Source organism: Drosophila sulfurigaster, chromosome 2L, assembly GCF_023558435.1.
Source record: "Drosophila sulfurigaster albostrigata strain 15112-1811.04 chromosome 2L, ASM2355843v2, whole genome shotgun sequence".
NCBI classification, from domain to species: domain Eukaryota; kingdom Metazoa; phylum Arthropoda; class Insecta; order Diptera; family Drosophilidae; genus Drosophila; species Drosophila sulfurigaster.
The window spans coordinates 7557242-7570422 of NC_084881.1; the positions used below are offsets into that span (position 1 = coordinate 7557242).

A 13181-nucleotide genomic window follows, 5' to 3' on the forward strand; every position below is an offset into this window, starting at 1 on the left:
GCACTTGATTTCCGCCGTTGCGCTACATTTATACAAAAATGTGTTAAGACCTCTATCAAATTTATAATTTGAGACCTATATTAAAAGCGAAAGAAAACAATATTTTTGTATAATTTATTCTACATTCACATACTCATGTGCGTCATGAATGAATATTGATGAGTGCATTTGTTTTAGATTACATAGAAACAACGAAACTAATATGCTGTCAAACGTGTTTTCGCGAGCCTACATTGAAAAACAAAAACAAAAAATCAAAACTTAAATAAAACTTACAGTCGAGTGTACTCGACTGTGAGATACCCGCTACCCATTTTGAATAAAATAAAAATATTGCGATATTATTGTCAAAATATACCACTCGAAAATACTAAAAATATATCAAATGGTGTATTTGGTATATCGATATAGTACTGCATTTAAAATATACCATAGACGGCACAATATACCAGATTGTCAGTCAAAGCAACTAAGACCCATAGTAAGTAGGCGTTTTTGCCCATACAAAAGTATTTCTTTAATAACTTCGTCAATTTTATCTGATCGCAACCAAATTTTCAGGCGATAGAGAAATTCTCCATCATTAAACTCTCTACCATAGGGTAGAAGGAGGCATATCCGACATCATAAAGTATATATATTTTTTATCAGTGTCTATAGACAATATAGCTATGTCCGTCTGACTGTCTGTCCGTCCGTATGAACACATAGATCTCAGAGACTAGAAGAAGTTATTTAAAATACTTTTGTTTAAGTGTTCAATATACCTAAAATAGATTTCGTAGCAAGTAATTCGACCTCTGTTGGCATTTGATTTAGTTTGTATGGTAATCTATTCATCCAGATTATGTTTGCGGATTTATAATTTAATTGATTCCTAAGAAAAATGGCAACAACAGCAACAAATTCAATGATAAGACTTTCTAAACCTCCAGTTATCTCTGATGACTTTCTTCTTTGCGCTCAGTCGCTTTTCAGTTGTGAGACGATTCGGAATACAAAATTGAAATGAATATTTCAGCGTATACGTGTATATTGACAGTTTTATTAATAACATCACAAGTGAATTGTTCGGTAAATATCTTAGTGAAATTATATAATTCAAAGAGAATTCTAAGTTAATTTTCACTTCAGTGTCAATTGGATGATCAATGCAGCACCTATTGCTATCAGGTTGTGAAGCCGCTTCTACAATACGTCAACACGGTGACAACAATGACAGAAGAAAATAACGAGTTGCAGCTTACGGATAAGATGCAGGCAGAATTGATCCTATCGAAGGACAAGCAATCGAAATCGTGTGAGATACAATCCGAGTCAAAGTTAAGCGAGTCATTCGAAAACCATAATCGAAATCAACAAAAACTTTTTCATCAAATAACTAACCTAACATCAGAAATCAAATCGAAAGATGAAGAAATTAAGGAATTGCAATCACAAATTGCAAAGACTAAAGCATTTCAGAATGAGATCACTGCTTATAAACAGACATCCAGTTGTTTTGGCAAATTGACGGAGCTTCATACGATCCGAAATCCCATAACAATGACAGTTTCATGTGAATCGAGCTTGCCTGAAGCTGGAACTGGATGGACTGTTATACAGCGACGTAAGGATGGTAGTGTGGATTTTAATAAAACCTGGTCAGAGTACAAAGAAGGTTTTGGAGATCTGCGTGGAGAATTCTTTATTGGACTCGAGAAGCTTCATTTGCTAACACAATCCCAGCCCCATGAATTATATATATCCCTTGGCGACTTTTCTAATGAAACACGATATGCCAGATACAACAACTTTGTTATTGGTAGCGAGACAGAGGACTATAGAATAAAAGATCTTGGAACATATTCAGGCGATGCTGGCGACTCATTAGCGGATCACAAATATAGATTTTCAACACCCGATAAAGATTTTACCTATGATAAGTGTCCATCCTATTTCAGTTCAGGCTGGTGGTTTTCCAATATTGGTTGCTATTCTTGGTATTTATGAAGTAAAAATGTAAATAATATTAATTAAATTATGTTTTAATAATAGCAATCTTAATGGAAAATATATACAAGAAGACATTGGAGAGGAAACTGATGGAATTGAATGGAGAGAATGGAAAAGAATCGACCTTTGAAATTTACACAAATGATGATAAGGCCAAAATCATGTTTATTCTGAAAATATTACACTAAGCTCCGAATAGTTTAAATTCCTAGACCTGCATTCTATTATTATTTTCTTTCAGTATTGCCTTAATTTAACAATACATATCTTTGATCCTCGCATCTTAACGTTTGATTGAAGTGTATTGCAGAATCATTGAACAAATTGTTCCAAATCTTCGTGAAAATATGTAATTACATTTTATATCAGATAATATTCACATTAGCTTACACTTTAAATCTTGTACTAAAACTTTTAATATAAATATTTTATATTCTTTTGAAGTTGTTTTTAATTAATTTTACATTTATATAATTGATTTCGGACATAAATTTAAAAAGACCAACAAAATTTAATTGTCTCCAAGATTTTCTTCATTAATCAATTAAGTTTTTAATTCAACAGCTAAAGATTTCTTTTCATCAACTTTAAAAATTGTTAACCATTCTTTTATTGCGAAACAAAATAAGAGAAATTATATTCAAAATAAGAATAAAATGTCCTTTGTTTATAAAATACAAATAAGAAACAGTTGTTTTTCATTTGTCCAAAATAATATTTATTCACAGTTTTTGGTTAAAACGAAAACACAAAGAGCTGCCTCTTGACAGCTGGACAAGACAAGGATCATTTCAGGATCAAGAAGTCCTTAGGCACGCACTCGGGATGCCTTCTTGCTCTTGTCAGCCTTTGGCGGCGGTGGCCCACTGCGTTCTGCCTGCATATGACGATTGTAGATGCTGTTGGACAGATTGATAGTTAAGAGAAGATCAACAATTTGTTTTCGTACTCACATTTTGTATGTTTCGGTCTTGAGGTGTTCAATGACATGGCTAATGCCCAGCAAATACTGCTCAGCAATGGGATTGACCCAGGGATTCTCCTCCATTTTCATAACTGACTTATTGCTGAATAAATCGAGCTGACCTGCAGTTGAACAGATACTTGTTTCTCATTTTCAATTAAACCATATTCTTAAAATATACCGAAATTCTAATTTAATTTTGATTCATTCAATAATATCAACCGTCATTATCATTCCTGAAAGTTTGGTTGCGATCAAATTAAAACTGTTGATGATATTAAAGGGAAACTTTTGTATAGGAAAAACGTCAACTTCAATCGGGTCTTAGCTGCTTTAGCTGACAATCTGGCACATTTTGCAATCTATATACTATATATATTTTAAATGTAGTATCCGTTTGTATTTTTAGTATTTTTGTGGTATATTAATTTGGTATTTCATAAAATTAATACATCAATATATTGCTTTTATTCAAAATGGGTAGTGGCGAGTATCTCACAGTAGAGCACTCTTGACTGTAACTATATTCAACTGTGTATGAACTGCGGAGAAATAACATAAACATTTAGCGCTTCTCAATCAATTATTAAACATGGAATAATGTATTCTAGTCATTACATTTGACTTTATTTTTAATCAACCAGCTTATTCTTTAACCGTTGCTTGAAAAAATCTTTATATTAGTTTAGTTTATATTCATCAAAAATTAAATGCTTTAGATCTATAGGTTTGTCATTAGCTTTTATATAATTGAATTCGTTTCACTTCCATTAAATTGACTTTAATATGAAAGGATAGAAAAATATAGTAATTTTTATTTTTACTTGAAGGGCTCTTTGGTCATGAGCAGTCCACGCTCCCAGAGTGCGGTGGCCAACTCAATGCGACGATCCTGAGGGCACAGCGGCAGCTCCTTGACCGACGTATACTTCGGATATGCCTTGATCAGAGCTTCCACAGCCATCGCCTCGTCGGGCTGGATTTCCATATAGCTGGCATCAAACTTGCAATACTCGAGCGCATTATCCAGATAGTAATAGATACGGAAAACCGTTCCCTCTTCAATCAGACGCAAAATGTTGGCACGCAACAGACGCACTTCGGTGCTCCCAGTTAGATTGTAATCGGGCTGACGATTGCCCTGTTTATCGATCTCGCTGACCGAACCAAAGACGGTTCGTGCCTTTTCCTCCTCCTGGACAATTGGCGGCAAGGCCTCGTGTTGAAATCGCTTGGCCAACTGATCGACAGCCGCATCGATTTGTTCGGCACTGGGCAGCAAATAAGTTTGCACCAGCTTCGTGATGTCACCGAGCAATTTGTCACGCTCCTCGGACATTTGACAACCAGCGGCATATCCCAAGTGACGCCACGTTTCGAGCGGGAGACCGCGATGCAAATTCAAATGCTGACGAATGGCACGCGCCATGACAGACGGCATCAATTTCTCGACCAGATTCGCATAGGATTGCTGATAGACGCTCAGCGTTATGTGCAGTGAATGCTGTTGTTCCTCGGTCACCGCCTGATGAACGGTGCCCCTGGGGAAGTAGAGAATATCACCGGGTTGGAGGACCACATCGAGTGTCGGTGCTCCCAAGTCCTTTTGGCTGTAATTGCCCGAGGAGACGCGTGCCAAAATATCGCTGGGACACGGTGGCATGTAGAGACGCCAACGTTTGCGTCCCTCCACCTGCAGGACGAACGTTTCGATGTCATCGTAATGCGGTGCACATCCCTGACTATTCGGTGGCGTCAAATACGCATTCGCACCCACCAGACAATAGAAGAACTCCTGGAGTCGGGTGCACAACGCACGCAACTTCTCCAGATAAGTGCTGGGATTCAAAAAGCGGACACTATAACCGTTTGAGTAATAGCTCCAAACGGTGAGCGGCATGGCGCGTCCATCAGGATTGTGGATCTTGCGTTTGTCATTCTTATAGCTGCTGATATCGATGTTTGTGGTGAACTCCAAGTGATTCTTCAGTAGCATCTCCTCGATCATGGGAAAGGACATCAAATGCGAGAAGTAATTAGCCTTGCGTCTCACCACCCGACACGGATTCTGCTCCCAATACCCTTGGAAGAACTTCTGCGGCTCGATGGGATTCATCAGCCAGCTGAGCGCACGTTTGCCTTCCTCCACGCTGTCTTGCAAATGCACCTCGTCACAGACGGGTTCATCCAGGTGTCCAACGCGACGCTGCTTGGGTTGCGAGTTTCCAGTTTCATCTGCTTTGGTGGCTTCTCCCTCATCGTGCTGGCGACGTCCGAGGAGCGTCTCCTTGGGCTTGACCACCGCAGTAATCGCGGGTTTCTCCACATTGTTGTTGGCATCCTGGGAGCGACGTCCGGCTTTTGGTGGTGCAACAGCTGGTGACTCGACTTCGTCGTCGTCGTCGTCGTCGCCGTAGTCGTCGTAGTCGTAGTCGTCGTCGTAGTCGTCGTCGACGTCATCGTCATCGTTGATTGTGTCGTTGCTATCGACATCATTGATCGTAAGATCGACAGTAATGTCGCCACAATCATTGCTATCATCGTCGGACATTTGTTTTTTCTTCCGTTGCGATTCATTCAAATTTGAATTTGCTGTTTTTTTCCCTGATCCGTTTGGCTTCAGCACTTTTTTGGGACTGGCCACCGTCATTTTCTGCACTGCTTTTGGACTTTTGGCGACGCCATTTTGTTTGGCACCGCCATTTTCCTTGATTTCACCATTATGATTTGCGGTGTGCTTTGGTGCATTTTTTGGCGACAGCGCTGCATTATTTTGCTGCTGCTTCTTGGCTGGTGATGGTTTCTCGGCATCTGGTATCTGGTATGCTGATATTTCAGCCATTGCATGCGGTGCCTGTATTAATAGAAGCTATTAATAAAAAAGTTCACTTCGTTTTACTAAACCAGCTAGTTTGTCTTACCACAAAATAAGAATACAAATTTAATTGTGTTTTGGAACCGGCAGCACGTGCTTGATTGACTAGCCGCCTGCTTCAAAATACGATTGAGCTGTCAGCGTTATCGATTTATCGATTTACCAAGCCAGTCAAAATGATGTGCGTCAAGATAGCTCCGCAACTTTAGCGTCACATATCGATAAAAAAAATATCGGCTAAAAAAACTTTTTATTTTCGTCTTTTTACGTAATATTTTGTCTTAAATTAACAAAAGTTTAAATGCAAAACTATAAAAAAACTAAATTATCTTTCTATTAAATCCATGTTCGTCAAATTGCATGTAGTATTTATCATCATATTATTCTTCATATTTACAGAACTTTTAGGCCATGTCACGCTATTTCACTCTATTCGAATCAAATAGACATAAAGCCATTTTCGAGAAAATTCAATTTTAGTGATTATTGCCAAACATGGTAATATACCATGGTGGCAACACATGTAACGGCCGAAAGTTAGGCCACGCTTTTTGAAGCTTGGTGGCAACTCTGGAACATAACGGAATAATGTTGTATGTTCTGCTAAATTGCTGCACAACAAGTGATTTATAAACCTTGTACCACTAACCATACAAATTAAATTCTATTTTCAGAATTGCCTTAAATTAACAATTCAAATCTTACATCCTTGCATCTATTGCAGCATGTTGCATGTCGCGGATGGAAACATTGAACAAATTATTTCACATTGCAACTATATTTTATATCAGATAATATTCACATGAACTTACATTTTAAATCTTAACATTGCACGAAAATATAATACAATAAATATTTTATATTCTTTTGAAGTTGTTTTTGAATTAATTTTCACATTTATATAATTGATTGCGGACATAGTTTTAACTAGACCAACTAAAATAAATTGTCTACTTCAGTAATAGATAAAGTGATTTAATTCAACAGCTAAAGATTTATCTTTATCAACTGTTTAAAAATTGTTCGCTATTCTTTTATTGCAAAATATTATTAATAATATTAATATTTAATTTTAGATCTCTTGTCTGATTCACACTTTTTTTCTCAAAAAAATAATGTTGAAAATTGCAATTATCATTTTGAATATATATATTTTTTTTGTTCGACTCATTGAAGATGAGCAGATCAGAAAGATTATAGTTGTTGATGTGAAGGATTAAAGAGGAAAGTCAAAGAAGGCATTAAATGATATTCATAATTATTTTTAAGGTATGACATCTATTTTATTTTATTCCTAGATATACTAAGACAGTAGGGGAATAAGTTTGTAATAGTTAAGTTAGCTAATAATTGAATGAATGTGATTTAAAAAGTGGAATTATAACTTCAATAAATACAATCTCAAATTACATTTAAACCAAAAAAAAAAAAACAAAAGTAATGTTCGAGAAAGTAAATATTTTAAATTGTAAATTATTTCCTCAGATATCTTTGTTATTTCTTAATGCTGATACCTTTTAATTGCAATATATTAAAAAAAGAAGTGGCTAAAAAAAGAGAAAACATATTTTTACTCGCTTGTCATATGAATAGCTGGAAAGCAACAACTTTTAAAATGTTCTGAATATCTTAAGGTAGTTTAAATTGTACTAGATGAAAGAGTATCCCATAGTCAGTCACACTGTCAACGTTAATAGCAAATCAACGAGAAAGGAAAGCAAAATAAAAACAAAACCAAATGCCATTCAACTAATATGCTGTCAAACGGGTTTTCGCGAGTCTACATTGAAAAACAAAAACAAAAACAAAAAAAAATTAAAACTTAAATAAAATAAACAAAAGCAAAAGCAAAACGAACTCGAATCAAGTTTAACGAGTGGGATGTCTCCTGGCTTTGCTTTTACACGTTTTGTTTTTTTTATGGATAGAAGACAGACGATAGCTCTCATATCCAAAGAGACAAAAAGCAGCGGCAATCGATCGATCGATCGCTGTTGGATCTCTGGCTCTATAGAGGGTGTAAAACATCTTCTCAGTTAGTCGGAGACGCGCGTGGCGAATGAAGGTGACGCATCCGCAACGGGGCTATTTTTGTGATTAATTTTTAGATGTGAGCGATTTAGAATAGGCAAATGCTTCGATTGTAACGAGCACAACACACAACTAATGCTCAGTCGACGGCTGTCTCAGTGCAAATCGTATGAACGCAACGAAAAATAAGAAAATTCTTCATTTGTAATTTCGTTTATAAAAAGAAAAACTTGTGGATTGCACCCAGAATTGGGTCAAGTGCATAGTTCGTGTGGCACAGTTGTCTCAAAGAGTGTAAAACTGAACGCAGAGTGCTGGAGGCAAGTGAAAATTGGCAGAAGAAAAACAGATGCAACAGGGGAAAAGCGGCATGTGCATCAACAGTTTTAAAAGCACTGTGAATCTCAGTGCGTACGTGCAATTCAAGTGCAATTTTCCAACTCAAACAATACCTAATGACCATACTTCAATTTAAAGGAGTGCTACTAATTAGTATATTATTATTTTTATATATTTAGTTAAAGTGTTATTAGGCATATGTAATTAAGCATATGGTCAGCAATTGTGTCTCAAAGCAAACAACAGTTTTGTAATCATTGTGCATAAGCGAGAGGTGCAAGTCTTCGCTAATACTTATTTAACAGAAAGTGGCAACGCTGTGTGCTTAACAGCATTTTATAAATATGTGCTAGGAAATAGAAAACATTCGTTCAGGAAATTAATATTTTTAAGGCTTAATAAGCAAACATCGATATTGTTAATGTTATCAATTGTTAATAATAGTTAAGAACCAGAAAACTGTGTACTTAATACGTTAAAAATCAATGTGTTTAAAATGACGCGCCTATTTCGTTTACAGCTCTTGACTTAACAGCATTTACGGTTAACAGTGCATTAACAGCGACCAAAAAGAGCCATGAATCAATGCCTGCCTGTAAACGCAAAGATGTCGAAGGCGAAGAAGGTTTTGGATGAGGCGCGTGAGACTCAAAATCGGGAACTGGACCTTGTGGACAAGGGTCTGGTGTCCTTCGAGGAGTTGCCAGGACTATGTGAGTAGTGCATGTGTAATATGCTTTAAGAAATAAGTGAAAAATGTATTTAAAATGCTAAATCCCACGCGAAATCTATGACGCCATCGTCATCATTCCGATTGATGACGCCAGCTTCCATAAACAAATCATGGCAACTATATCACTGCAATTGAATCAACGGTTTACCGTCGTAACACGAGTTATAAGGAATATGCTTTTTATGACAATTTGATATTGTTTGGCAGTGAAAATTAAAAAGAATAAACGCCCAATATTTATTTGTTTCAATTATAAATAGTAACAGAACGCAATATTGTCATCCCACTCGCACCTTTGACTGTTGCACGCACAGCGTAAAACAGCTGTTTGTAGTTTTGTGATTGCAACCCAGTAGGAAATTGGCTGCGCTTACCAAACAACGAAAAACATTGCAATAATTAAACCAAACATAACTGTAGTTGAACTAATTTTTGTCTCATACTTCGCAGTTAACATGGCCAATATCACAAGGCTGACGCTGTCCCACAACAAAATCAGCGTTATTAGTCCAGGAATTGCCAATTTGCTGAATCTGGAAATACTGAACCTCTCCAATAATCAGCTCACCGAACTGCCAGTTTCGCTATCATCGATGCCCAAGCTGCGCATTCTCAATGTGTCCATCAATCGTCTGGACAATCTTCCCCGCGGATTCGGGGCATTCCCAGTTTTGGAAGTGCTCGATCTGTCCTATAACAATCTGAATGAACACGTACTCCCCGGCAACTTCTTTGGCATGGAAACACTGCGAGCTCTCTACCTGGGCGACAACGACTTTGAGTACATCCCAAAGGAGGTGGGTCAGCTAAAGAACCTGCAAATCCTCGGACTGCGCGACAACGATCTTTTGGAGCTGCCCCGCGAAGTAGGCGACTTGCTTCGACTGCGTGAGTTGCACATACAAAACAATCGGCTGCAAGTCTTGCCACCAGAGGTGGCACAGCTCGATTTACTCAGCAATAAGTCAGTGATGAAAATGGAGGAGAATCCCTGGGTCAATCCCATTGCTGAGCAGTATTTGCTGGGCATTAGCCATGTCATTGAATACCTCAAGACCGAAACATACAAAATGTGAGTACAAAAAACAAATTGTTGATCTTCTCTTAACTGACAGTCTGTCCAACAGCATCTACAATCGTCATATGCAGGCAGGACGCAGTGGGCCACCGCCGCCAAAGGCTGACAAGAGCAAGAAGGCATCCCGAGTGCGTGCCTAAGGACTTCTTGATCCTGGAAATGATCCTTGTCTTGTCCAGCTGTCAAGAGGCAGCTCTTTGTGTTTTCGTTTTAACCAAAAAACTAGATATGTTTTGTATACTAATTTTTAAGTATTTTGTACATTAATATTTAACTGTGAAAGTGCCTTAAATTGTTTGCTAACAAATGTGAATAAATACTATTTTGGACAAATAAAAACAAACGTTTTTTTTGTATTTTATAAAACAAAGGAAATTTTATTCTTATTTTGAATATAATTTTTCTTATGTTGTTTCGCAATAAAAAAATGGTTAACAATTTTTAAAGTTGATGAAAAGAAATCTTTAGCTGTTGAATTAAATAACTTAATTGATTAATGAAGAAAATCTTGGAATAATTAAATTATGTTGGTCTAGTTAAATTTATGTAAGAAATCAATTATATAAATGTGAAAATTAATTCAAAAACAACTTCAAAAAAATAAATTAAAAGTTTTAGTGCAATGTTAAGATTTAAAATGTAAACTCATGTGAATATTATCTGATACAAAATATAGTTGCATAGTTGCAATGTGAAACAATTTGTTCAATGTTTCCATCCGCAACAGTCAAAGTTGTAAATTGTTAATTAAAGGCAATACTGAAAGCAAATAATAATAGAATTAAGGTCTAGGAATTTAAAATATTCGGAGCTTAGTGTAAAATTATCAGAATAGACATAATCATATATATACCTTTCAGATATTGGCCTTATCATCATTTGTGTAAATTTCAAAAGTTGATCCATTTTCCATTCTCTCCATTCAATTCCATCAGTTTCTCTCCAATGTCTTCTTCTACATATTGTCCATTAAGATTGCTGTATTTAAAACGTAATTTAATTAATGTTATTTACATTTTTAATTCATAAATACCAAGTGTAGCAACCGTTATCGACAAACCACCAGCCTGAACTGAAATAGGATGCACACTTTTCATAGGTAGAATCTTTATCGGCTGTTGAAAATTTATAATATTTGTGAACCTCTAATGAGTCGCCAGCATCGCCTGAATATGTTCCAAGTTCTATTATTCTATATAAATCTGTCTCGTTACCAATAACAAAGTTGTCGTATCTGGCATATCGTGTTTCATTAGAAAAGTCCTCAAGGGATATATATAATTCATGGGGCTGGGATTGTGTTAGCAAGTGAAGCTTCTCGAGTCCAATAAAGAATTCTCCACGCAGATCTCCAAAACCTTCTTTGTACTCTAACCAGGTTTTATTAAAATCCACACTACCATCCTTACGTCGCTGTATAACAGTCCATCCAGTTCCAGCTTCAGGCAAGCTCGATTCACATGAAACTGTCATTGTTATGGGAACTCGGATCGTATGAAGCGCCGTCGATTTGCCAAAACAACTGGATGACTGTTTATAAGTAGTTATGTTATTTTTAAGTGGTTCAGTTTTTGCATTTTGTGATTGCAATTCCTTAATTTCTTCATCTTTTGTGATTGCAATTCCTTAATTTCTTCATCTTTTTCGTGATTGCAATTCCTTAATTTCTTCATCTTTCAACTTGATTTCCGATTTAAGGTTAGTTATTTGCATTTCATATTGATCAAGAAGCTTCCGTTCATTTTGACTATGATTTTCAAGTAATTGATTTAACTTTGAGTGAAGCTCGTGTTGATTCAGATTATTTCGAATCTGACTTGTTAACGATTCGTTTAATTTTGACTTAAAATCTTTTTGCATTTCATATTGATTAATAAGTCTCTTTTGATAGCCATTGTTATTTTTATACGTATTAATCAATTTGTTTTTTAATCTTTGATCAATTCATTTAAGTTTTCAATTGTTTTCGCCTGCATTTTAACCGTATGCTGCAACTCGTTGTGTTCTTGTGTCATTGTTGTCACCGTGTTGACGTATTGTAGAAGCGGCTTCACAACCTGATAGCAATAGGTGCTGCATTGATCATCCAATTGACACTGAAGTGAAAATTAACTTAGAATTCTCTTTGAAATATATAATTTCACTAAGATATTTACCGAACAATTCACTTGTGATGTCATCAATAAAACTGTCAATATACACGTATACGCTGAAATATTCATTTCAATTTTGTATTCCGATTCGACTCACAACTGAAAAGCGACTGAGCGCAAAGACATCAGAGATAATTTCATGTAGGTTTAGAAAGTCTTATCATTGAATTTTTGCTGTTTTCGCAATGCAATTAAATTTGAAATGCGCAAATATATAAACCAACCAAACTAAATCTAATATTGCCAACAGAGGTCGAATTACTTGATAACAAATCTATTTTACGTATATTGAAACAGTACTACACTTATACAAGTAAGAAGACTGCAGTTGAATTATACCCGCTAAACATTTTAAATAAAAGAAAAATATTGCAGTGAACATTTTGAAATATACCGAATTAATATACCACAAAAATACTAAAACATGTCAAGCGCTATAATTGATATATTGATATAGCGCTACAGTTCAAATATACCATAGAGTGCAAAATATACCAGATTGTCAGACAAGTAGTAAAGAGGTTTTTCCATTTAAGAGAATTTCATAAATAACTTCTTCTAGTCTCTGAGATCTAGGTGTTCATACGGACGGACAGACAGTCAGACGGACATAGCTACATCGTCTCATCACCCTTATCAAGAATATATATACTTTATGATGTGGAAGATGCCCCTCTATAATGATGGAGAATCTCAGAGTTAATCTCTCAGCCTCTCAAAATTTGATAACAAATACGAACAAATAAATAACAAAACACTTTTTTGTATTTTATAAAATAGTAGTTTTGTTCTTGTTTTTATTATCATTTCTTATGTTCATTCTTTTGTTTTGTTTTTTTTTTTTTGTAGCAGTGTTTTTAGCCTTAAGTTCAATTAATTAATTCAGTATTTAGTAATTAAATTAATAGTTAAATGTTTTTTGTTTTTGTATGTTTGTCTGCAATAAACTAATAGCATAGTTTTTATCTGTTTGTTTTTCATTCAATTTAAATTTAATTTATATTTTATATTTA

The 13181-nt window shown here is 35.6% G+C and overlaps 5 protein-coding genes across 5 annotated transcripts; 2 read left to right on the forward strand and 3 right to left on the reverse strand.

Moving 5' to 3' along the window:
- Positions 1–687: 687 nt before the first annotated feature.
- Positions 688–2317, forward strand: LOC133844951 (ficolin-1-A-like). The gene is made up of 3 exons (XM_062279247.1): positions 688–1074; positions 1135–1982; positions 2038–2317. The coding sequence occupies exons 1-3, from the start codon at positions 1009–1011 to the stop codon at positions 2123–2125; spliced, it is 1002 nt and encodes a 333-aa protein (XP_062135231.1). The 5' UTR covers positions 688–1008; the 3' UTR covers positions 2126–2317.
- Positions 2318–2733: 416 nt separating this feature from the next.
- On the reverse strand, positions 2734–3220 carry LOC133849043 (ras suppressor protein 1-like). Its single transcript, XM_062284879.1, has 2 exons — positions 2949–3220; positions 2734–2894 (listed from the first exon to the last, which is right to left on the reverse strand). Exons 1-2 carry the CDS (start codon positions 3047–3049, stop codon positions 2804–2806), a joined length of 192 nt encoding a protein of 63 aa, XP_062140863.1. The 5' UTR covers positions 3050–3220; the 3' UTR covers positions 2734–2803.
- A 336-nt stretch (positions 3221–3556) lies between these two features.
- LOC133849037 (bifunctional lysine-specific demethylase and histidyl-hydroxylase NO66-like) lies at positions 3557–5996 on the reverse strand. The gene is made up of 2 exons (XM_062284864.1): positions 5881–5996; positions 3557–5813 (listed from the first exon to the last, which is right to left on the reverse strand). The coding sequence occupies exon 2, from the start codon at positions 5799–5801 to the stop codon at positions 3780–3782; it is 2022 nt and encodes a 673-aa protein (XP_062140848.1). The 5' UTR covers positions 5802–5813; positions 5881–5996; the 3' UTR covers positions 3557–3779.
- Positions 5997–7878: 1882 nt separating this feature from the next.
- Positions 7879–10354, forward strand: LOC133848290 (ras suppressor protein 1-like). The gene is made up of 4 exons (XM_062283792.1): positions 7879–7944; positions 8725–8917; positions 9388–10009; positions 10065–10354. Exons 2-4 carry the CDS (start codon positions 8782–8784, stop codon positions 10153–10155), a joined length of 849 nt encoding a protein of 282 aa, XP_062139776.1. The 5' UTR covers positions 7879–7944; positions 8725–8781; the 3' UTR covers positions 10156–10354.
- A 283-nt stretch (positions 10355–10637) lies between these two features.
- LOC133850671 (fibroleukin-like) lies at positions 10638–11620 on the reverse strand. Its single transcript, XM_062286820.1, has 3 exons — positions 11049–11620; positions 10869–10993; positions 10638–10774 (listed from the first exon to the last, which is right to left on the reverse strand). Exons 1-2 carry the CDS (start codon positions 11486–11488, stop codon positions 10906–10908), a joined length of 528 nt encoding a protein of 175 aa, XP_062142804.1. The 5' UTR covers positions 11489–11620; the 3' UTR covers positions 10638–10774; positions 10869–10905.
- Between the last annotated feature and the right edge of the window lie 1561 nt (positions 11621–13181).